This window comes from Oncorhynchus gorbuscha, linkage group LG24 (assembly GCF_021184085.1).
Source record: "Oncorhynchus gorbuscha isolate QuinsamMale2020 ecotype Even-year linkage group LG24, OgorEven_v1.0, whole genome shotgun sequence".
In the NCBI taxonomy this organism is placed as follows: domain Eukaryota; kingdom Metazoa; phylum Chordata; class Actinopteri; order Salmoniformes; family Salmonidae; genus Oncorhynchus; species Oncorhynchus gorbuscha.
The window spans coordinates 1,887,183-1,911,182 of record NC_060196.1 but is presented as its reverse complement, the minus strand read 5'-3'; the positions used below and the strand labels follow the sequence as shown (position 1 = coordinate 1,911,182).

At 49.0% G+C, this 24,000-nt stretch overlaps 1 protein-coding gene across 1 annotated transcript in view; it reads left to right on the top strand.

The window, feature by feature from the left end:
• Positions 1-24,000, top strand: part of LOC124013264 (E3 ubiquitin-protein ligase RNF38-like) — a 54,352-nt gene that overhangs the window by 23,318 nt on the left and 7,034 nt on the right. The window contains exon 3 of the mRNA XM_046327523.1: positions 12,170-12,225. Within this exon, the coding sequence (XP_046183479.1) occupies positions 12,170-12,225 (56 nt within the window). The remainder of the gene's footprint in view (positions 1-12,169; positions 12,226-24,000) is intronic.

Here is a 24,000-nt window from a genome sequence, read left to right as displayed (position 1 = left end):
CCGTAGTATCAGCTAGCCTATATAGCCGTAGTATCATCTAGTCTATATAGCCGTAGTATCAGCTAGCCTATATAGCCGTAGTATCAGCTAGCCTACATAGCCGTAGTATCATCTAGCCGTAGTATCATCTAGTCTATATAGCCGTAGTATCAGCTAGCCTATATAGCCGTAGTATCAGCTAGCCTATATAGCCGTAGTATCAGCTAGCCTATATAGCCGTAGTATCAGCTAGCCTATATAGCCGTAGTATCAGCTAGCCTATATAGCCGTAGTATCAGCTAGCCTATATAGCCGTAGTATCATCTAGCCTATATAGCCGTAGTATCATCTAGCCGTAGTATCATCTATCCGTAGTATCATCTAGTCTATATAGCCGTAGTATCATCTAGTCTATATAGCCGTAGTATCATCTAGTCTATATAGCCGTAGTATCAGCTAGTCTATATAGCCGTAGTATCAGCTAGTCTATATAGCCGTAGTATCAGCTAGTCTATATAGCCGTAGTATCAGCTAGCCTATATAGCCGTAGTATCAGCTAGCCTATATAGCCGTAGTATCAGCTAGCCTATATAGCCGTAGTATCAGCTAGCCTATATAGCCGTAGTATCAGCTAGCCTATATAGCCGTAGTATCAGCTAGCCTATATAGCCGTAGTATCAGCTAGCCTATATAGCCGTAGTATCAGCTAGCCTATATAGCCGTAGTATCAGCTAGCCTATATAGCCGTAGTATCAGCTAGCCTATATAGCCGTAGTATCAGCTACATTTACATTACATTTAAGTCATTTAGCAGACGCTCTTATCCAGAGCGACTTACAAATTGGTGCATTCACCTTATGACATCCAGTGGAACAGCCACTTTACAATAGTGCATCTACATATTTTAAGGGGGGGTGAGAAGGATTACTTTATCCTATCCTAGGTATTCCTTAAAGAGGTGGGGTTTCAGGTGTCTCCGGAAGGTGGTGATTGACTCCGCTGTCCTGGCGTCGTGAGGGAGTTTGTTCCACCATTGGGGAGCCAGAGCAGCGAACAGTTTTGACTGGGCTGAGTGGGAACTGTACTTCCTCAGTGGTAGGGAGGCGAGCAGGCCAGAGGTGGATGAACGCAGTGCCCTTATTTGGGTGTAGGGCCTGATCAGAGCCTGGAGGTACTGAGGTGCCGTTCCCCTCACAGCTCCGTAGGCAAGCACCATGGTCTTGTAGCGGATGCGAGCTTCAACTGGAAGCCAGTGGAGAGAGCGGAGGAGCGGGGTGACGTGGAGAGAACTTGGGAAGGTTGAACACCAGACGGGCTGCGGCGTTCTGGATGAGTTGTAGGGGTTTAATGGCACAGGCAGGGAGCCCAGCCAACAGCGAGTTGCAGTAATCCAGACGGGAGATGACAAGTGCCTGGATTAGGACCTGTGCCGCTTCCTGTGTGAGGCAGGGTCGTACTCTGCGGATGTTGTAGAGCATGAACCTACAGGAACGGGCCACCGCCTTGATGTTAGTTGAGAACGACAGGGTGTTGTCCAGGATCACGCCAAGGTTCTTAGCGCTCTGGGAGGAGGACACAATGGAGTTGTCAACCGTGATGGCGAGATCATGGAACGGGCAGTCCTTCCCCGGGAGGAAGAGCAGCTCCGTCTTGCCGAAGTTCAGCTTGAGGTGGTGATCCGTCATCCACACTGATATGTCTGCCAGACATGCAGAGATGCGATTCGCCACCTGGTCATCAGAAGGGGGAAAGGAGAAGATTAATTGTGTGTCGTCTGCATAGCAATGATAGGAGAGACCATGTGAGGTTATGACAGAGCCAAGTGACTTGGTGTATAGCGAGAATAGGAGAGGGCCTAGAACAGAGCCCTGGGGGACTCCAGTGGTGAGAGCGCATGGTGAGGAGACAGATTCTCGCCACGCCACCTGGTAGGAGCGACCTGTCAGGTAGGACGCAATCCAAGCGTGGGCCACGCCGGAGATGCCCAACTCGGAGAGGGTGGAGAGGAGGATCTGATGGTTCACAGTATCGAAGGCAGCCGATAGGTCTAGAAGGATGAGAGCAGAGGAGAGAGAGTTAGCTTTAGCGGTGCGGAGCGCCTCCGTGATACAGAGAAGAGCAGTCTCAGTTGAATGACTAGTCTTGAAACCTGACTGATTTGGATCAAGAAGGTCATTCTGAGAGAGATAGCGGGAGAGCTGACCAAGGACGGCACGTTCAAGAGTTTTGGAGAGAAAAGAAAGAAGGGATACTGGTCTGTAGTTGTTGACATCGGAGGGATCGAGTGTAGGTTTTTTCAGAAGGGGTGCAACTCTCGCTCTCTTGAAGACGGAAGGGACGTAGCCAGCGGTCAGGGATAAGTTGATGAGCGAGGTGAGGTAAGGGAGAAGGTCTCCGGAAATGGTCTGGAGAAGAGAGGAGGGGATAGGGTCAAGCGGGCAGGTTGTTGGGCGGCCGGCCGTCACAAGACGCGAGATTTCATCTGGAGAGAGAGGGGAGAAAGAGGTCAGAGCACAGGGTAGGACACTGTGAGCAGAACCAGCGGTGTCGTTTGACTTAGCAAACGAGGATCGGATGTCGTCGACCTTCTTTTCAAAATGGTTGACGAAGTCATCTGCAGAGAGGGAGGAGGGGGGGAGGGGGAGGAGGATTCAGGAGGGAGGAGAAGGTGGCAAAGAGCTTCCTAGGGTTAGAGGCAGATGCTTGGAATTTAGAGTGGTAGAAAGTGGCTTTAGCAGCAGAGACAGAGGAGGAAAATGTAGAGAGGAGGGAGTGAAAGGATGCCAGGTCCGCAGGGAGGCGAGTTTTCCTCCATTTCCGCTCGGCTGCCCGGAGCCCTGTTCTGTGAGCTCGCAATGAGTCGTCAAGCCACGGAGCGGGAGGGGAGGACCGAGCCGGCCTGGAAGATAGGGGACATAGAGAGTCAAAGGATGCAGAAAGGGAGGAGAGGAGGGTTGAGGAGGCAGAATCAGGAGATGGGTTGGAGAAGGTTTGAGCAGAGGGAAGAGATGATAGGATGGAAGAGGAGAGAGTAGCAGGGAGAGAGAGCGAAGGTTGGGACGGCGCGATACCATCCGAGTAGGGGCAGTGTGGGAAGTGTTGGATGAGAGCGAGAGGGAAAAGGATACAAGGTAGTGGTCGGAGACTTGGAGGGGAGTTGCAATGAGGTTAGTGGAAAAACAGCATCTAGTAAAGATGAGGTCGAGCGTATTGCCTGCCTTGTGAGTAGGGGGAAGGTGAGAGGGTGAGGTCAAAAGAGGAGAGGAGTGGAAAGAAGGAGGCAGAGAGGAATGAGTCAAAGGTAGACGTGGGGAGGTTAAAGTCGCCCAGAACTGTGAGAGGTGAGCCATCCTCAGGAAAGGAGCTTATCAAGGCATCAAGCTCATTGATGAACTCTCCGAGGGGACCTGGAGGGCGATAAATGATAAGGATGTTAAGCTTGAAAGGGCTGGTAACTGTGACAGCATGAAATTCAAAGGAGGCGATAGACAGATGGGTAAGGGGAGAAAGAGAGAATGACCACTTGGGAGAGATAAGGATCCCGATGCCACCACCCCGCTGACCAGAAGCTCTCGGGGTGTGCGAGAACACGTGGGCGGACGAAGAGAGAGCAGTAGGAGTAGCAGTGTTATCTGTGGTGATCCATGTTTCTGTCAGTGCCAAGAAGTCGAGGGACTGGAGGGAGGCATAGGCTGAGATGAACTCTGCCTTGTTGGCTGCAGATCGGCAGTTCCAGAGGCTACCGGAGACCTGGAACTCCACGTGGGTCGTGCGCGCTGGGATCACCAGATTAGGGTGGCAGCGGCCACGCGGTGTGGAGCGTTTGTATGGTCTGTGCAGAGAGGAGAGAACAGGGATAGACAGACACATAGTTGACAGGCTACAGAAGAGGCTACGCTAATGCAAGGAGATTGGAATGACAAGTGGACTACACGTCTCAAATGTTCAGAAAGTTAAGCTTACGTAGCAAGAATCTTATTGACTAAAATGATTAAAATGATACAGTACTGCTGAAGTAGGCTAGCTGGCAGTGGCTGCGTTGTTGACTTTGTAGGCTAGCTGGCAGTGGCTGCGTTGTTGACACTACACTAATCAAGTTGTTCCGTTGAGTGTAATAGTTTCTACAGTGCTGCTATTCGGGGGGCTAGCTGGCTAGCTAGCAGTGTTGATTACGTTACGTTGCGTTAAAAGAACGACAACAATTATCTTTGATACACAGACGGCTATGTAGCTAGCTATGTAGCTAGCTACGATCAAACAAATCAAACCGTTGTGCTGTAATGAAATGAAATGAAAAATGTGATACTACCTGTGGAGCGACCGGGTTGTTGAGTGCGGAAGTTCTATTCAGTAGACGTTGGCTAGCTGTTGGCTAGCTAGCAGTGTCTCCTACGTTAAGGACGACAAATAGCTGAGCTAACCTCAGTAAATTAAGATAATCACTCTAAGACTACACGCTCTAAACTACACAATTATCTTGGATACGAAGACAGCAAAGACAACTATGTAGCTAGCTAACACTACACTAATCAAGTCGTTCAGTTGAGTGTAATAGTTTCTACAGTGCTGCTATTCGGTAGACGGTGGACGTATGCTAGCTGGCTAGCTGCTGGGCAGATAGCAGTGTAGACTACGTTAGGACGACGAAATACAAGTTGCAATAGAAGTGCTGACTGTTTCACTATGTTGTCCTCTTTCTTTTCCTTTTTCTTCTGTCCTTCTTTTGTCCTTATTTTGTCTTCCTTTCTTCTGTTAACTAGATATTTTTTGTTGTTATTCTTTGTAAGCTAGCTAGCTTCTTCCAGGAGAGTCCCTAGCAACTGCTTAGCAACAAGTAAACAATTCTGCTAGCAATTCAGCTAGCTAAGATAACTGTACAATTTTATGAAAAATAGTTAATTTTTCAAAAGCCTGTCTTTTTGGTTTGTTCCTTGTTTTGTCTTCTATTGAGTCTTGCAGTTTTCTCTTGATTTTTTTGATGTACTTCACTCTAAAAAAAACATTTAAATCTCAATATATACAGGAGCTCATTTTTCAGCAGCTGCTCAATTTAGAACTCCGGAACATACTAGCCTATATAGCCGTAGTATCAGCTAGCCTACATAGCCGTAGTATCATCTAGCCGTAGTATCATCTAGTCTATATAGCCGTAGTATCATCTAGCCTATATAGCCATAGTATCATCTAGCCTATATAGCCGTAGTATCATCTAGTCTATATAGCCGTAGTATCATCTAGTCTATATAGCCATAGTATCATCTAGCCGTAGTATCATCTAGCCTATATAGCCGTAGTATCATCTAGCCGTAGTATCATCTAGTCTATATAGCCGTAGTATCATCTAGTCTATATAGCCGTAGTATCATCTAGCCTATATAGCCGTAGTATCATCTAGCCTATATAGCCGTAGTATCATCTAGCCTATATAGCCGTAGTATCATCTAGCCTATATAGCCGTAGTATCATCTAGCCTATATAGCCGTAGTATCATCTAGCCTATATAGCCGTAGTATCATCTAGCCTACATAGCCGTAGTATCATCTTGCCGTAGTATCATCTAGCCGTAGTATCAGCTAGCCTATATAGCCGTAGTATCATCTAGCCTATATAGCCGTAGTATCATCTAGCCTATATAGCCGTAGTATCATCTAGTCTATATAGCCGTAGTATCATCTAGCCGTAGTATCATCTAGTCTATATAGCCGTAGTATCATCTAGCCTATATAGCCGTAGTATCATCTAGCCTATATAGCCGTAGTATCATCTAGCCTATATAGCCGTAGTATCATCTAGCCTATATAGCCGTAGTATCATCTAGCCTATATAGCCGTAGTATCATCTAGCCTATATAGCCGTAGTATCATCTAGCCTATATAGCCGTAGTATCATCTAGTCTATATAGCCGTAGTATCATCTAGTCTATATAGCCGTAGTATCATCTAGCCTATATAGCCGTAGTATCATCTAGACTATATAGCCGTAGTATCATCTAGTCTATATATCCGTAGTATCATCTAGCCTATAGCCGTAGTATCATCTAGCCTATAGCCGTAGTATCATCTAGCCTATAGCCGTAGTATCATCTAGTCTATATAGCCGTAGTATCACCTAGTCTATATAGCCGTAGTATCATCTAGTCTATATAGCCGTAGTATCATCTAGTCTATATAGCCGTAGTATCATCTAGTCTATATAGCCGTAGTATCATATAGTCTATATAGCCGTAGTATCATCTAGCCTATATAGCCGTAGTATCATCTAGCCGTAGTATCATCTAGTCTATATAGCCGTAGTATCATCTAGCCTATATAGCCGTAGTATCATCTAGCCGTAGTATCATCTAGTCTATATAGCCGTAGTATCATCTAGCCTATATAGCCGTAGTATCATCTAGCCTATATAGCCGTAGTATCATCTAGCCGTAGTATCATCTAGTCTATATAGCCGTAGTATCATCTAGCCTATATAGCCATAGTATCATCTAGCCTATATAGCCGTAGTATCATCTAGCCTATATAGCCGTAGTGTCATCTAGCCTATATAGCCGTAGTGTCATCTAGCCTATATAGCCGTAGTGTCATCTAGCCTATATAGCCGTGGTGTCATCTAGCCTATATAGCCGTGGTGTCATCTAGCCTATATAGCCGTGGTGTCATCTAGCCTATATAGCCGTGGTGTCATCTAGCCTATATAGCCGTAGTGTCATCTAGCCTATATAGCCGTAGTGTCATCTAGCCTATATAGCCGTAGTGTCATCTAGCCTATATAGCCGTAGTGTCATCTAGCCTATATAGCCGTAGTGTCATCTAGCCTATATAGCCGTAGTGTCATCTAGCCTATATAGCCGTAGTGTCATCTAGCCTATATAGCCGTAGTGTCATCTGGCCTATATAGCCGTAGTGTCATCTGGCCTATATAGCCGTAGTGTCATCTGGCCTATATAGCCGTAGTGTCATCTGGCCTATATAGCCGTAGTGTCATCTGGCCTATATAGCCGTAGTGTCATCTGGCCTATATAGCCGTAGTGTCATCTAGCCTATATAGCCGTAGTGTCATCTAGCCTATATAGCCGTAGTGTCATCTAGCCTATATAGCCGTAGTGTCATCTAGCCTATATAGCCGTAGTGTCATCTAGCCTATATAGCCGTAGTATCATCTAGTCTATATAGCCGTAGTATCATCTAGCCGTAGTATCATCTAGTCTATATAGCCGTAGTATCATCTAGCCGTAGTATCATCTAGTCTATCTAGCCGTAGTATCATCTAGCCGTAGTATCATCTAGCCGTAGTATCATCTAGTCTATATAGCCGTAGTATCATCTAGTCTATATAGCCGTAGTATCATCTAGTCTATATAGCCGTAGTATCATCTAGTCTATATAGCCGTAGTATCATCTAGTCTATATAGCCGTAGTATCATCTAGTCTATATAGCCGTAGTATCATCTAGTCTATATAGCCGTAGTATCATCTAGTCTATATAGCCGTAGTATCATCTAGCCGTAGTATCATCTAGTCTATATAGCCGTAGTATCATCTAGCCGTAGTATCATCTAGCCTATATAGCCGTAGTATCATCTAGCCTATATAGCCGTAGTATCATCTAGCCGTAGTATCATCTAGCCGTAGTATCATCTAGCCGTAGTATCATCTAGCCGTAGTATCATCTAGCCGTAGTATCATCTAGCCGTAGTATCATCTAGTCTATCTAGCCGTAGTATCATCTAGTCTATATAGCCGTAGTATCATCTAGTCTATATAGCCGTAGTATCATCTAGTCTATATAGCCTTAGTATCATCTAGTCTATATAGCTGTAGTATCATCTAGCCGTAGTATCATCTAGCCGTAGTATCATCTAGTCTATATAGCCTTAGTATCATCTAGTCTATATAGCCTTAGTATCATCTAGTCTATATAGCCGTAGTATCATCTAGCCGTAGTATCAGCTAGTCTATATAGCCGTAGTATCATCTAGCCGTAGTATCAGCTAGTCTATATAGCCGTAGTATCATCTAGCCGTAGTATCATCTAGCCGTAGTATCAGCTAGTCTATATAGCCGTAGTATCATCTAGCCGTAGTATCAGCTAGTCTATATAGCCGTAGTATCAGCTAGTCTATATAGCCGTAGTATCATCTAGTCTATATAGCCGTAGTATCATCTAGTCTATATAGCCGTAGTATCATCTAGTCTATATAGCCGTAGTATCATCTAGCCGTAGTATCATCTAGTCTATATAGCCGTAGTATCATCTAGCCGTAGTATCATCTAGTCTATATAGCCGTAGTATCATCTAGTCTATATAGCCGTAGTATCATCTAGTCTATATAGCCGTAGTATCATCTAGTCTATATAGCCGTAGTATCATCTAGTCTATATAGCCGTAGTATCATCTAGTCTATATAGCCGTAGTATCATCTAGCCTATATAGCCGTAGTATCATCTAGCCTATATAGCCGTAGTATCATCTAGTCTATATAGCCGTAGTATCATCTAGTCTATATAGCCGTAGTATCATCTAGCCGTAGTATCATCTAGTCTATATAGCCGTAGTATCATCTAGCCGTAGTATCATCTAGCCTATATAGCCGTAGTATCATCTAGCCTATATAGCCGTAGTGTCATCTAGCCTATATAGCCGTGGTGTCATCTAGCCTATATAGCCGTAGTGTCATCTAGCCTATATAGCCGTAGTGTCATCTAGCCTATATAGCCGTAGTGTCATCTAGCCTATATAGCCGTGGTGTCATCTAGCCTATATAGCCGTAGTGTCATCTAGCCTATATAGCCGTAGTGTCATCTAGCCTATATAGCCGTAGTGTCATCTAGCCTATATAGCCGTAGTGTCATCTAGCCTATATAGCCGTAGTGTCATCTAGCCTATATAGCCGTGGTGTCATCTAGCCTATATAGCCGTAGTGTCATCTAGCCTATATAGCCGTAGTGTCATCTAGCCTATATAGCCGTGGTGTCATCTAGCCTATATAGCCGTAGTGTCATCTAGCCTATATAGCCGTAGTGTCATCTAGCCTATATAGCCGTAGTGTCATCTAGCCTATATAGCCGTAGTGTCATCTAGCCTATATAGCCGTAGTGTCATCTAGCCTATATAGCCGTAGTGTCATCTAGCCTATATAGCCGTAGTGTCATCTAGCCTATATAGCCGTAGTGTCATCTAGCCTATATAGCCGTAGTGTCATCTAGCCTATATAGCCGTAGTGTCATCTAGCCTATATAGCCGTAGTGTCATCTAGCCTATATAGCCGTAGTGTCATCTAGCCTATATAGCCGTAGTATCATCTAGCCGTAGTATCATCTAGTCTATATAGCCTTAGTATCATCTAGTCTATATAGCCTTAGTATCATCTAGTCTATATAGCCGTAGTATCATCTAGCCGTAGTATCAGCTAGTCTATATAGCCGTAGTATCATCTAGCCGTAGTATCAGCTAGTCTATATAGCCGTAGTATCATCTAGCCGTAGTATCATCTAGCCGTAGTATCAGCTAGTCTATATAGCCGTAGTATCATCTAGCCGTAGTATCAGCTAGTCTATATAGCCGTAGTATCAGCTAGTCTATATAGCCGTAGTATCAGCTAGTCTATATAGCCGTAGTATCAGCTAGTCTATATAGCCGTAGTATCAGCTAGTCTATATAGCCGTAGTATCAGCTAGTCTATATAGCCGTAGTATCAGCTAGTCTATATAGCCGTAGTATCAGCTAGTCTATATAGCCGTAGTATCAGCTAGTCTATATAGCCGTAGTATCAGCTAGTCTATATAGCCGTAGTATCAGCTAGTCTATATAGCCGTAGTATCAGCTAGTCTATATAGCCGCAGTATCAGCTAGTCTATATAGCCGCAGTATCAGCTAGTCTATATAGCCGCAGTATCAGCTAGTCTATATAGCCGCAGTATCAGCTAGTCTATATAGCCGCAGTATCAGCTAGTCTATATAGCCGCAGTATCAGCTAGTCTATATAGCCGCAGTATCAGCTAGTCTATATAGCCGCAGTATCATGTAGCCGTAGTATCATCTAGTCTATATAGCCGTAGTATCATCTAGCCTATATAGCCGTAGTATCATGTAGCCGTAGTATCATCTAGCCTATATAGCCGTAGTATCATCTAGTCTATATAGCCGTAGTATCATCTAGTCTATATAGCCGTAGTATCATCTAGCCTATATAGCCGTAGTATCATCTAGCCGTAGTAAATCAAATCAAATCAAATCAAATCAAATTTATTTATATAGCCCTTCGTACATCAGCTGATATCTCAAAGTGCTGTACAGAAACCCAGCCTAAAACCCCAAACAGCAAACAATGCAGGTGTAAAAGCACGGTGGCTAGGAAAAACTCCCTAGAAAGGCCAAAACCTAGGAAGAAACCTAGAGAGGAACCGGGCTATGTGGGGTGGCCAGTCCTCTTCTGGCTGTGCCGGGTAGAGATTATAACAGAAAATGACCAAGATGTTCAAATGTTCATAAATGACCAGCATGGTCAAATAATAATAAGGCAGAACAGTTGAAACTGGAGCAGCAGCACAGTCAGGTGGACTGGGGACAGCAAGGAGCCATCATGTCAGGTAGTCCTGGGGCACGGTCCTAGGGCTCAGGTCCTCCGAGAGAGAGAAAGAAAGAGAGAATTAGAGAGAGCATATGTGGGGTGGCCAGTCCTCTTCTGGCTGTGCCGGGTGGAGATTATAACAGAACGTGGCCAAGATGTTCAAATGTTCATAAATGACCAGCATGGTTGAATAATAGTAAGGCAGAACAGTTGAAACTGGAGCAGGAGCATGGCCAGGTGGACTGGGGACAGCAAGGAGTCCTCATGTCAGGTAGTCCTGGGACATGGTCCTAGGGCCCAGGCCAGTTGAAACTGGAGCAGCAGCATGGCCAGGTGGACTGGGGACAGCAAGGAGTCATCATGTCAGGTAGTCCTGGGGCATGGTTCTAGGGCTCAGGTCCTCCGAGAGAGATTAGAGAACGCACACTTAGATTTACACAGGACACCGAATAGGACAGGAGAAGTACTCCAGATAAACAAACTGACCCTAGCCCCCCGACACATAAACTACTGCAGCATAAATACTGGAGGCTGAGTATCATCTAGCCGTAGTATCATCTAGCCGTAGTATCATCTAGCCGTAGTATCATCTAGCCGTAGTATCATCTAGCCGTAGTATCATCTAGCCGTAGTATCATCTAGTCTATATAGCCGTAGTATCATCTAGTCTATATAGCCGTAGTATCATCTAGTCTATATAGCCGTAGTATCATCTAGCCGTAGTATCAGCTAGTCTATATAGCCGTAGTATCATCTAGCCGTAGTATCAGCTAGTCTATATAGCCGTAGTATCATCTAGCCGTAGTATCAGCTAGTCTATATAGCCGTAGTATCAGCTAGTCTATATAGCCGTAGTATCATCTAGCCGTAGTATCATCTAGTCTATATAGCCGTAGTATCATCTAGTCTATATAGCCGTAGTATCATCTAGTCTATATAGCCGTAGTATCAGCTAGTCTATATAGCCGTAGTATCAGCTAGTCTATAGCCGTAGTATCAGCTAGTCTATAGCCGTAGTATCATAATGTTATCATCTGCCTATATAGCCAGTATCATGTTTATAATGGTATCTAGGGGCCATAGGGGCCAGTTTACCGCTGTTAATAATGGTATCTCTGTGTTTAGGGGCCAGTCTACCACTGTTTATAATGTTATCTCTGTGTCTAGGGGCCAGTCTACCACTGTTTATAATGGTATCTCTGTGTCTAGGGGCCAGTCTACCACTGTTTATAATGGTATCTCTGTGTCTAGGGGCCAGTCTACCACTGTTTATAATGGTATCTCTGTGTCTAGGGGCCAGTCTACCACTGTTTATAATGGTATCTCTGTGTCTAGGGGCCAGTCTACCACTGTTTATAATGGTATCTCTGTGTCTAGGGACCAGTCTACCACTGTTAATAATGGTATCTCTGTGTCTAGGGGCCAGTCTACCACTGTTAATATTTTATTTTATTTAACTAGGCAAGTCAGTTAAGTAACAAATTCTTATTTACTGTGACGGCCAAACCCGGACGACACCGGGCCAATTGTGCGCCGCCCTATGGGATTCCCAATCACAGCCGGTTGTGATCCAGCCTGGGTTTGAACCAGGGTCTGTAGTAATGATGGTATCTCTGTGTCTAGGAGCCGTAGGGGGAAGGAGCCATCCTGACCATGCCTGTGGAGAGGAGGGTGACAAGGTGAGATCACACACACACACACACACACACACACACACACACACACACACACACACACACACACACACACACACACACACACACACACACACACACACACACACACACACACACACAGAGGGAGAGTCATGATATCGTGCTCCAACAGCTCCTCTAGTGTTTACAGATATGACCTCATGGTGAGAGAGAAACTGTCAGGTACATTCCTCTGGGCTGTGTGTGGAGGGTGCTGCTTTCTGAGGAGGGCAGGCATGGTGGTTCAGGAAAATATATAGATTTGAAATCAAGAGGGGTGGTGATGGGGTGTGTGGGGGGGTCTTAGGGGGCTGTGGGTGGGAGTTTTAGGGAGGTGTGGGGGGAGTGAGGTCTAGGTGTGTGTGTAAGGGGTCTCGGTGCCTAGGGTGGGGGGTGGGTCTAGGGTGTCTGGGGGTCTGCTATTATAGACCACCCTGTCTGCTCCACTGCTAGCCTGGGAGTCTGGGCTGCATCATGTCTCCTCCACTGACTCACTGCTAGCCTGGGAGTCTGGGCTGCATCATGTCTACTCCACTGCTAGCCTGGGAGTCTGGGCTGCATCATGTCTACTCCACTGACTCACTGCTAGCCTGGGAGTCTGGGCTGCATCATGTCTACTCCACTGACTCACTGCTAGCCTGGGAGTCTGGACTGCATCATGTCTACTCCACTGCTAGCCTGGGAGTCAGGGTTGCATCATGCCTACTCTACTGACTCACTGCTAGCCTGGGAGTCTGGGCTGCTATCATGGGGAGTCTGGGCTGCTAGAGGGGAGTCTGGGCTGCTAGAGGGGGAGCCTAGTGGCTAGAGGGGGAGCCTAGTGGCTAGAGTCTGTGGCTAGAGGGGGAGCCTAGTGGCTAGAGGGGGAGCCTAGTGGCTGAGGGGGAGCCTAGTGGGCTGCCTAGTGGCTAGAGGGGGAGCCTAGTGGCTAGAGGGGGAGCCTGGGCTGCTAGAGGGGGAGCCTGGGCTGCTAGTGGGCTGCTAGAGGGGGAGCCTGGGCTGCTAGAGGGGGAGCCTGGGCTGCTAGAGGGGGAGCCTGGGCTGCTAGAGGGGAGCCTGGGCTGCTAGAGGGGGAGCCTGGGCTGCTAGTGGGCTGCTAGGGAGTCTGGGCTGCTAGAGGGGAGTCTGGGAGGGGGAGTCTGGGCTGCTAGAGGGGAGTCTGGGCTGGAGGGGGAGCCTAGTGGCTAGAGGGGGAGCCTAGTGGCTAGAGGGGGAGCCTAGTGGCTAGAGGGGGAGCCTAGTGGCTAGAGGGTTGGGCCAGTATCCCCGAGCTAACAAGGTCAAAATCTGCCGCAGTTAACCCACTGGTCCTAGGCCGTCATATTTAATAAGAATTTGTTCTTAACTGACTTGCCTAGTTGAATAAAGCGTAAATATAAATTACAGATAAATAAATACAATGTCCATACAGGCTAGAATAACTTGACAATGCTAGAAGATACCAGTAGCTTCCTTGCTAGCTAACAGCTAAAGCTAACATCAATTCACTACTCCTAGTACTTTGTTTGTGAAATATGCAGATTTTATTTTCAAAACTGATTGCCACCCAAAAGACAGTCTGTCTCGTGTCTCTCCCAAAGATGATCTATTGGGTCAGCTGACTGACTCCTGGGCCGTCCCCTCGTGAATGATGTCATTACTGGTTAAAGAGACAGTGCACCCTTCTTTTAATAAAAGAAGCTCGAACTAATGCCAATGTTGACCGGTACAATTCAAATAATACTGTATGTTCTCTGAGCAGTTTGCCAATACAATGTATCCTGAATGGAAAAGGGAAACAGTGTTTCATCTGTAACCCAATGAAATGAGCCACAACAAGCTCAATAACTCATCTGTAACCCAATGAAATGAGCCACAACAAGCTCAATAACTCATCTGTAACCCAATGAAATGAGCCACAACAAGCTCAATAACTCATCTGTAACCCAATGAAATGAGCCACAACAAGCTCAATAACTCATCTGTAACCCAATGAAATGAGCCACAACAAGCTCAATAACTCAACACATCCACTCCTGTTGAATATCTGTTCACCTGTGTTGTGGATAGAGCCAGGCTACAGCTTGATTCACCCAGTTTATCAATAGAGATTTACCATTCAAATAAATGACTGACATGATGTCGTTATGTAGTTAGATTGGTAAACACAGTCATTGATTTTTGTATTGATTGATTCATTAATAACATACATGGTGGTCTCTGGAATTATGTGGACAAGTACAGTGTAATGATATTGAACTGCCCAACCATTTGAAGAGAGCAACAACTGAGTTTATCTGTTTGGATCAAGGTCCATTCTGTAACTTGGGCTAATATACCTACTTTTTCTGCCTTGGTATCGTGCCGCTGTGGGGTGGGGTATTGTGACGCAGTGGGGTGGGGTGGGGTATCGTGACGCAGTGGGGTGGGGTGGGGTATCGTGACGCAGTGGGGTGGGGTGGGGTATCGTGACGCAGTGGGGTGGGGTGGGGTATCGTGACGCAGTGGGGTGGGGTATCGTGACGCAGTGGGGTGGGGTATCGTGACGCAGTGGGGTGGGGTATCGTGACGCAGTGGGGTGGGGTATGGGGTATCGGGTGGGGTACGCGCAGTGGGGTGGGGTGGGGTGGGGTATCGTGACGCAGTGGGGTGGGGTATCGTGACGCAGTGGGGTGGGGTGGGGTATCGTGACGCAGTGGGGTGGGGTATCGTGACGCAGTGGGTGGGGTGGGGTATCGTGACGCAGTGGGGTGGGGTGGGGTATCGTGACGCAGTGGGGTGGGGTGGGGTATCGTGACGCAGTGGGGTGGGGTGGGGTATCGTGACGCGGTGGGGTATCGTGACGCTGTGGGGTGGGGTATCGTGACGCTGTGGCTGGGGTATCGTGACGCTGTGGCTGGGGTATCGTGACGCTGTGGCTGGGGTATCGTGACGCTGTGGCTGGGGTATCGTGACGCTGTGGCTGGGGCATCGTGACGCTGGGGCATCGTGACGCTGTGGCTGGGGCATCGTGACGCTGTGGCTGGGGCATCGTGACGCTGGGGCATCGTGACGCTGGGGCATCGTATCGTGACGCTGTGGGGTATCGTATCGTGACGCTGTGGGGTATCGTATCGTGACGCTGTGGGGTATCGTATCGTGACGCTGTGGGGGTGGGGTATCGTGACGCTGTGGGGTGGGGTATCGTGACGCTGTGGGGTGGGGTATCGTGACGCTGTGGCGTGGGGTATCGTGACGCTGTGGCGTGGGGTATCGTGACGCTGTGGCGTGGGGTATCGTGACGCTGTGGCGTTGGGGTATCGTGAGGCTGTGGGGTGGGGTATCGTGAGGCTGTGGGGTGGGGTATCGTGAGGCTGTGGGGTGGGGTATCGTGAGGCTGTGGGGTGGGGTATCGTGACGCTGTGGGGTGGGGTATCGTGACGCTGTGGCTGGGGTATCGTGACGCTGTGGCTGGGGTATCGTGATGCTGGGGCATCGTGACGCTGTGGGGTATCGTATCGTGACGCTGTGGGGTATCGTGACGCTGTGGGGTGGGGTATCGTGACGCTGTGGGGGTGGGGTATCGTGACGCTGTGGGGGTGGGTTATCGTGACGCTGTGGGGGTGGGTTATCGTGACGCTGTGGGGGTGGGGTATCGTGACGCTGTGGCTGGGGTATCGTATCGTGACGCTGTGGGGTATCGTATCGTGACGCTGTGGGGTATCGTATCGTGACGCTGTGGGGTATCGTATCGTGGCGCTGTGGGGTATCGTATCGTGGCGCTGTGGGGTATCGTATCGTGGCGCTGTGGGGTATCGTATCGTGGCGCTGTGGGGTATCGTATCGTGGCGCTGTGGGGTATCGTATCGTGACGCTGTGGGGTATCGTATCGTGACGCTGTGGGGTATCGTATCGTGACGCTGTGGCTGGGGTATCGTGACGCTGTGGCATCGTGACGCTGTGGCTGGGGTATCTGTACCGTGACAAAACTATAGAGGGGGCAACAAGGATGAATAATTTAGGATGGTGTGTAACGGGGGGGGGAGGTTGAATAGTTATACTGGCTGTCCTTAGGATTTTGAGCTGGATGCACGACACTGGGCCAATTGTGAGCCGCCCTATGAGACCTCTCACCATTACAATAACCAGGGAGGTTAGCATTTTATATCATAACCCCCCCGAGACATGCTAACCTCTCACCATTACAATAACCAGGGAGGTTAGCATTTTATATCATAACCCCCCCAAGACATGCTAACCTCTCACCATTACAATAACCAGGGAGGTTAGCATTTTATATCATAACCCCCCCCAAGACATGCTAACCTCTCACCATTACAATAACCAGGGAGGTTAGCATTTTATATCATAACCCCCCCCCCCCAAGACATGCTAACCTCTCACCATTACAATAACCAGGGAGGTTAGCATTTTATATCATAACCCCCCAAGACATGCTAACATCTCACCATTACAATAACCAGGGAGGTTAGCATTTTATATCATAACCCCCCAAGACATGCTAACCTCTCACCATTACAATAACCAGGGAGGTTAGCATTTTATATCATAACCCCCCCAAGACATGCTAACATCTCACCATTACAATAACCAGGGAGGTTAGCATTTTATATCATAACCCCCAAGACATGCTAACATCTCACCATTACAATAACCAGGGAGGTTAGCATTTTATATCATAACCCCCCCCAAGACATGCTAACCTCTCACCATTACAATAACCAGGGAGGTTAGCATTTTATATCATAACCCCCCCAAGACATGCTAACCTCTCACCATTACAATAACCAGAGAGGTTAGCATGTCTTGGGGGGGTTAAGATATTTGTGCGTCTAACTTTCTCCCTCATTATTCATTCGTGTGTCTGTGCTAGTCTGAAGCTGGAGTTGAAATGGACTAGTACAGATGCTGAGGGTGTTATTGCCTGTAAAACTGTCTGCTCAGTGGCAGCTGCCTGCCTGCATCCTGTGGGTGTGACTGTGGGTGTATGTCTGCAGCCTGCGATCCAGCTGTTTCCTGTTAGCAATCACGTTCCGTGTGTGTGTGTGTGTGTGTGTGTGTGTGTGTGTGTGTGTGTGTGTCAGGGGCTGTGACTGTTTAAAGCTGACTTACTGAGGACACTGTTTCCTATTCTCTCTGTTCTGTAACGTCTCAATAGACTAGACCATCATGATTCAGTCTATTCTCCCCTGGTGGCAAGGCCCACACCATGCCCCCCCCCCTCTGGTGGCAAGGCCCACACCATGCCCCCCTCTGGTGGCAAGGCCCACACCATGCCCCCCTCTGGTGGCAAGGCACACACCATGCCCCCCCCCGGTGGCAAGGCACACACCATTGTCACTAAATCGTCAGTCTGGAGACCTGCCACCCACCCTCCTGTAGCTGTACTGGAGGGTAGGTGGCAGGAGTAGTGGTCTGATAGGTTGAAGCCAGCTAGCTAGCATTAAGTAGCATCACCAGTAGTGGTCTGATAGGTTGCAGCGAGCTAGCTAGCATTAAGTAGCATCACCAGTAGTGGTCTGATAGGTTGCAGCGAGCTAGCTGGCATTAAGTAGCATCACCAGTAGTGGTCTGATAGGTTGCAGCTAGCTAGTTAGCATTAGGTAACATCATCGGTATGTGTGTGCCTTGTTTGCATCAATGATTTGTTGTCACCAGATTGCAAATAGCAAATTTTAGTCAGAGATAATTTACTTTGTTTTAGTTAAAATCATTTTTCCTTTTTAGTTCTAGTTTTTTGGGGGTCTATTTAGTCAGTTACAGTCTCGTCAATTGCCTCTGAAAAATAGGTGTGTTGACTAATATTTTCATCTCTGTAGTTGATGAAATGAACACTGGTGTGAATCGCACATGAGCTGGTGTGTGTGTGTGTGTGTGTGTTCGAGGGAGTGAGTGAGCTCTTTCCGGGTAAGTATGTGACTCACCGCTGACTGAACAGTGTTCCCCAACCTATGTCTGTATGTCTCACTGCATCTCAACTGGAGATGACTCTGCTATCGGTCTGTATTCATGTCTCAGAGGAAATGCCATGAGTCACAATATGGGGTAGAGTAGGGCCTGTGTGTTAATGGGGGTAGAGTAGGGCCTGTGTGTTAATGGGGGTAGAGTAGGGCCTGTGTGTTAATGGGGGTAGAGTAGGGCCTGTGTGTTACTGAGCAACAATATGGGCTAGAGTAGGGGGTAGAGTAGTGCCTGTGTGTTAATGGGGGTAGAATAGGGCCTGTGTGTTAATGGGGGTAGAGTAGGGCCTGTGTGTTACTGAGCAACAATATGGGGTAGAGTAGGGGGTAGAGTAGGGCCTGTGTGTTAATGGGGGTAGAGTAGGGCCTGTGTGTTAATGGGGGTAGAGTAGGGCCAGTATGTTAATGGGGGTAGAGTAGGGCCAGTGTGTTAATGGGGGTAGAGTAGGGCCAGTGTGTTAATGGGGGTAGAGTAGGGCCAGTGTGTTAATGGGGGTAGAGTAGGGCCAGTGTGTTAATGGGGGTAGAGTAGGGCCTGTGTGTTAATGGGGGTAGAGTAGGGCCTGTGTGTTAATGGGGGTAGAGTAGGGCCTGTGTGTTACTGAGCAACAATATGGGGTAGAGTAGGGGGTAGAGTAGTGCCTGTGTGTTAATGGGGGTAGAATAGGGCCTGTGTGTTAATGGGGGTAGAGTAGGGCCTGTGTGTTACTGAGCAACAATATGGGGTAGAGTAGGGGGTAGAGTAGGGCCTGTGTGTCAATGGGGGTAGAGTAGGGCCTGTGTGTCAATGGGGGTAGAGTAGGGCCTGTGTGTCAATGGGGGTAGAGTAGGGCCTGTGTGTCAATGGGGGTAGAGTAGGGCCTGTGTGTCAATGGGGGTAGAGTAGGGCCTGTGTGTCAATGGGGGTAGAGTAGGGCCTGTGTGTCAATGGGGGTAGAGTAGGGCCAGTGTGTCAATGGGGGTAGAGTAGGGCCAGTGTGTTAATGGGGGTAGAGTAGGGCCAGTGTGTTAATGGGGGTAGAGTAGGGCCAGTGTGTTAATGGGGGTAGAGTAGGGCCAGTGTGTTAATGGGGGTAGAGTAGGGCCAGTGTGTTAATGGGGGTAGAGTAGGGCCTGTGTGTTAATGGGGGTAGAGTAGGGCCTGTGTGTTAATGGGGGTAGAGTAGGGCCTGTGTGTTAATGGGGGTAGAGTAGGGCCTGTGTGTTAATGGGGGTAGAGTAGGGCCTGTGTGTTAATGGGGGTAGAGTAGGGCCTGTGTGTTAATGGGGGTAGAGTAGGGCCTGTGTGTTAATGGGGGTAGAGTAGGGCCTGTGTGTTAATGGGGGTAGAGTAGGGCCTGTGTGTTAATGGGGATTGTGTGTTACTGAGCAACAATATGGGGTAGAGTAGGGGGGTAGAGTAGTGCCTGTGTGTTAATGGTGGGTAGAGTAGGGCCTGTGTGTTACTGAGCAACAATATGGACTGTTAATCAGAGGGTCTGCTACATCTCTATTGATTCATGATGGAGTTATAGGTGGTATGTGAAACTAACCTTGGTTTATCTCTCCTCCTCGCTCTCACCCTCCTCCTCGCGCTCTCACCCTCCTCCTCGCGCTCTCACCCTCCTCCTCGCGCCCTCACCCTCCTCCTCGCGCTCTCACCCTCCTCCTCGCGCTCTCACCCTCCTCCTCGCGCTCTCACCCTCCTCCTCGCGCTCTCACCCTCCTCCTCGCGCTCTCACCCTCCTCCTCGCGCCCTCACCCTCGCGCCCTCCCCCTCCTCCTCCTTTTCTCCTCTCCATTTTCTTCCGATCCCTTCCAGCAGACTGAGGACAGTCCCAGTCCAAAGCGTCAGAGATTATCTGGCCAATCAGTGCTGGATCTCTCCACGGTGACCCCACCCTCCAACCCCTCTCCACCAATGAGGCCGTGGGAGCTGCCCCACAGTCGCAGACCTCCTCCTAACCCCCACCCCCATTACCACCAGGAGCGCTGCCATACACCTGTCAGACACAGACACAGGTGAGAGACTTCACCTGGTACTGGGCTCTTTAGCTTGGTTACTTTGTTCGTTTGATAGTTAGTCGGCTAGCCAGTCAGTCAGTTAGCCAGCCAGCCAGCCAGTCAGTCAGTTAGCCAGCCAGTCAGTTAGCCAGCCAGTCAGTTAGCCAGCCAGTTAGCCAGCCAGCCAGTTAGCCAGCCAGCCAGTCAGTTAGCCAGCCAGCCAGCCAGCCAGTTAGCCAGCCAGCCAGTCAGTTAGCCAGCCAGCCAGTCAGTTAGCCAGCCAGTTAGCCAGCCAGCCAGTCAGCCAGTCACCCAGTCAGTCAGTCAATTAGCCAGTCAGTCAATTAGCCAGCCAGTCAATTAGCCACCCAGCCAGTCAATTAGCCACCCAGCCAGTCAATTAGCCACCCAGCCAGTCAGTTAGTAAGCCAGCCAGCCAGTTAGCCAGCCAGCCAGTTAGCCAGCCAGTTAGCCAGCCAGTCAGTTAGCCAGCCAGTCAGTTAGCCAGTCAGCCAGCCAGTCAGTTAGCCAGTCAGCCAGCCAGTCAGTTAGCCAGTCAGCCAGCCAGTCAGTTAGCCAGCCAGCCAGTCAATTAGCCAGCCAGTCAATTAGCCAGCCAGTCAGTTAGCCAGCCAGTCAATTAGCCAGCCAGTCAGTTAGCCAGCCAGTCAGTTAGCTAGCCAGTCAGTTAGACAGCCAGTCAGTCAGTCAATTAGCCAGTCAGTTAACCAGTAAGTCAGCCAGTTAGCCAACCAGTCAGTTATCCAGCCAGCCAGTCAGTTAGCCAGCCAGCCAGTTAGCCAGCCAGTCAGTTAGCCAGCCAGCCAGTCAGTCAGCCAGCCAGTCAGTTAGCCAGCCAGTCACCCAGTCAGTCAGTCAATTAGCCAGCCAGTCAATTAGCCAGCCAGCCAGTCAGTTAGTAAGCTAGCCAGCCAGCCAGTTAGCCAGCCAGTCAGTTAGCCAGCCAGCCAGCCAGCCAGCCAGCCAGCCAGTTAGCCAGTCAATTAGCCAGCCAGTCAGTTAGCCAGCCAGTCAGTCAGTCAATTAGCCAGTCAGTTAACCAGTAAGTCAGCCAGTTAGCCAACCAGTCAGTTATCCAGCCAGTTAGCCAGCCAGTCAGTTAGCCAGCCAGTCAGTTAGCCAGCCAGTCAGTTAGCCCGCCAGTCAGTCAGCCAGCCAGTCAGTTAGCCAGCCAGCCAGTCAGTTAGTAAGCTAGCCAGCCAGCCAGCCAGTCAGTCAGTTAGCCAGTCAGTTAACCAGCCAGTCAGTCAGTTAGTCAGTCAGTCAGTTAGCCAGCAAGTCAGTCAGTTTGAAATGCTGAGCTCTAGTCAATATTTACCAGTAACAAGATGATGATGATGATTGTAACTATGGTGATGACATATTGTGTTGATGTATGATACTTATCAGAATGATGAAGACTTAACTCTCCTCCCTCCAGTCCTCCAGCGCGTTACCCCCGTCACCTCCCCCTCCTCCTCCTCCCCACCACCCCTCCTCCCCCTCCATCCGACTGGACCCCCAGGACCAAAGCTACCGCCACCACTACCCTCACCCCCACCAGAGCTACTCTCACCCCCCTCCTCCCCCCTACGGCCAGCCCCCAGCCCTTGCCGGTGGGGGCGTGGAGGAGCCTCGAGCGTTCCACCCCCCTGCCCTGTCTCCACGGTTACTGCACCCCGCTGTCCATCATTCTCATCAAGCAGCTCACCACCACACACAGCAGCAAGAAGCCATGGTCATGGACCTTCATGAACAGGTTAGACTGGGGGAGGGAGGGGCCTATATTAACAGGTTAGACTGGGGGAGGGAGGGGCCTATATTAACAGGTTAGACTGGGGGAGGGAGGGGCCTATATTAACAGGTTAGACTGGGGGAGGGAGGGGCCTATATTAACAGGTTAGACTGGGGGAGGGAGGGGGAGGGGGCCTATATTAACAGGTTAGACTGGGGGAGGGGGGGAGGGGCCTATATTAACAGGTTAGACTGGGGGAGGGAGGGGGAGGGGGCCTATATTAACAGGTTACACTGGGGGAGGGAGGGGGGGGGGCCTATATTAACAGGTTAGACTGGGGAGGGAGGGAGGAGGGGGCCTATATTAACAGGTTAGACTGGGAGAGGGAGGGAGGAGGGGGCCTATATTAACAGGTTAGACTGGGAGAGGGAGGGAGGAGGGGGCCTATATTAACAGGTTAGACTGGGGGAGGGAGGGGGAGGGGGCCTATATTAACAGGTTACACTGCGGGAGGGAGGGGGGGCCTATATTAACAGGTTAGACTGGGGGAGGGAGGGAGGAGGGGGCCTATATTAACAGGTTAGACTGGGAGAGGGAGGGAGGAGGGGGCCTATATTAACAGGTTAGACTGGGAGGGGGGAGGGGGGGCCTATATTAACAGGTTAGACTGGGAGAGGGAGTGAGGAGGGGGCCTATATTAACAGGTTAGACTGGGAGAGGGAGGGCGGAGGGGACCTTCATGAACAGGTTAGACTGGGAGAGGGAGGGAGGAGGGGGCCTATATTAACAGGTTAGAGAGGGAGGGGGAGGGGGCCTATATTAACAGGTTAGACTGGGAGAGTGAGGGAGGAGGGGGCCTATATTAACAGGTTAGACTGGGAGAGGGAGGGAGGAGGGGGCCTATATTAACAGGTTAGACTGGGAGAGGGAGGGAGGAGGGGGCCTATATTAACAGGTTAGACTGGGAGAGGGAGGGAGGAGGGGGCCTATATTAACAGGTTAGACTGGGAGAGGGAGGGAGGAGGGGGCCTATATTAACAGGTTAGACTGGGAGAGGGAGGGAGGAGGGGGCCTATATTAACAGGTTAGACTGGGAGAGGGAGGGAGGAGGAGGGGGCCTATATTAACAGGTTAGACTGGGAGAGGGAGGGAGGAGGGGGCCTATATTAACAGGCTAGACTGGGAGAGGGAGGGAGGAGGGGGCCTATATTAACAGGTTAGACTGGGAGAGGGAGGGAGGAGGGGGCCTATTAGACTGGGGGAGGGAGGGGGCCTATATTAACAGGTTAGACTGGGGAGGGAGGGGCCTATATTAACAGGTTAGACTGGGAGAGGGAGGGAGGAGGGGGCCTATATTAACAGGTTAGATTGGGAGAGGGAGGGGGCCTATATTAACAGGTTAGACTGAGGGGAGGGAGGGAGGGAGGAGGGGACCTGTGTTGAGAGTTATGATATAAAATGCTAACCTCCCTGGTTATTGTAATGGTGAGAGGTTAGCATGTCTTGAGGGGGTTTATGATATAAAATGCTAACCTTCCTGGTTATTGTAATGGTGAGATGTTAGCATGTCTTGGAGGGGTTATGATATGTAAGTCGCTCTGGATAAGAGCGTCTGCTAAATGACTTAAATGTAATGTAAATGCTAACCTCCCTGGTTATTATAATGGTGAGAGGTCCCATAGGGTGGCGCACAATTGGCCCTCTCAGTCCCAGTCTCCTATATATTAACTCTCTCTCTCTCCCCAACAGGCCTCAGTCCCAGTCTCCTATATATTAACTCTCTCTCTCTCTCAGTCCCATTCCTATATATTAACTCTCTCTCTCTCTCTCTCCTATATATTAACCAACAGGCCTCAGTCCCAGTTTCCTATATATTAACTCTCTCTCTCTCCCCAACAGGCCTCAGTCCCAGTCTCCTATATATTAACTCTCTCTCTCTCCCCAACAGGCCTCAGTCCCAGTTTCCTATATATTAACTCTCTCTCTCTCTCCCCAACAGGCCTCAGTCCCAGTTTCCTATATATTAACTCTCTCTCTCTCTCTGTCCCAGTTTCCTATATATTAACTCTCTCTCTCTCCCCAACAGGCCTCAGTCCCAGTTTC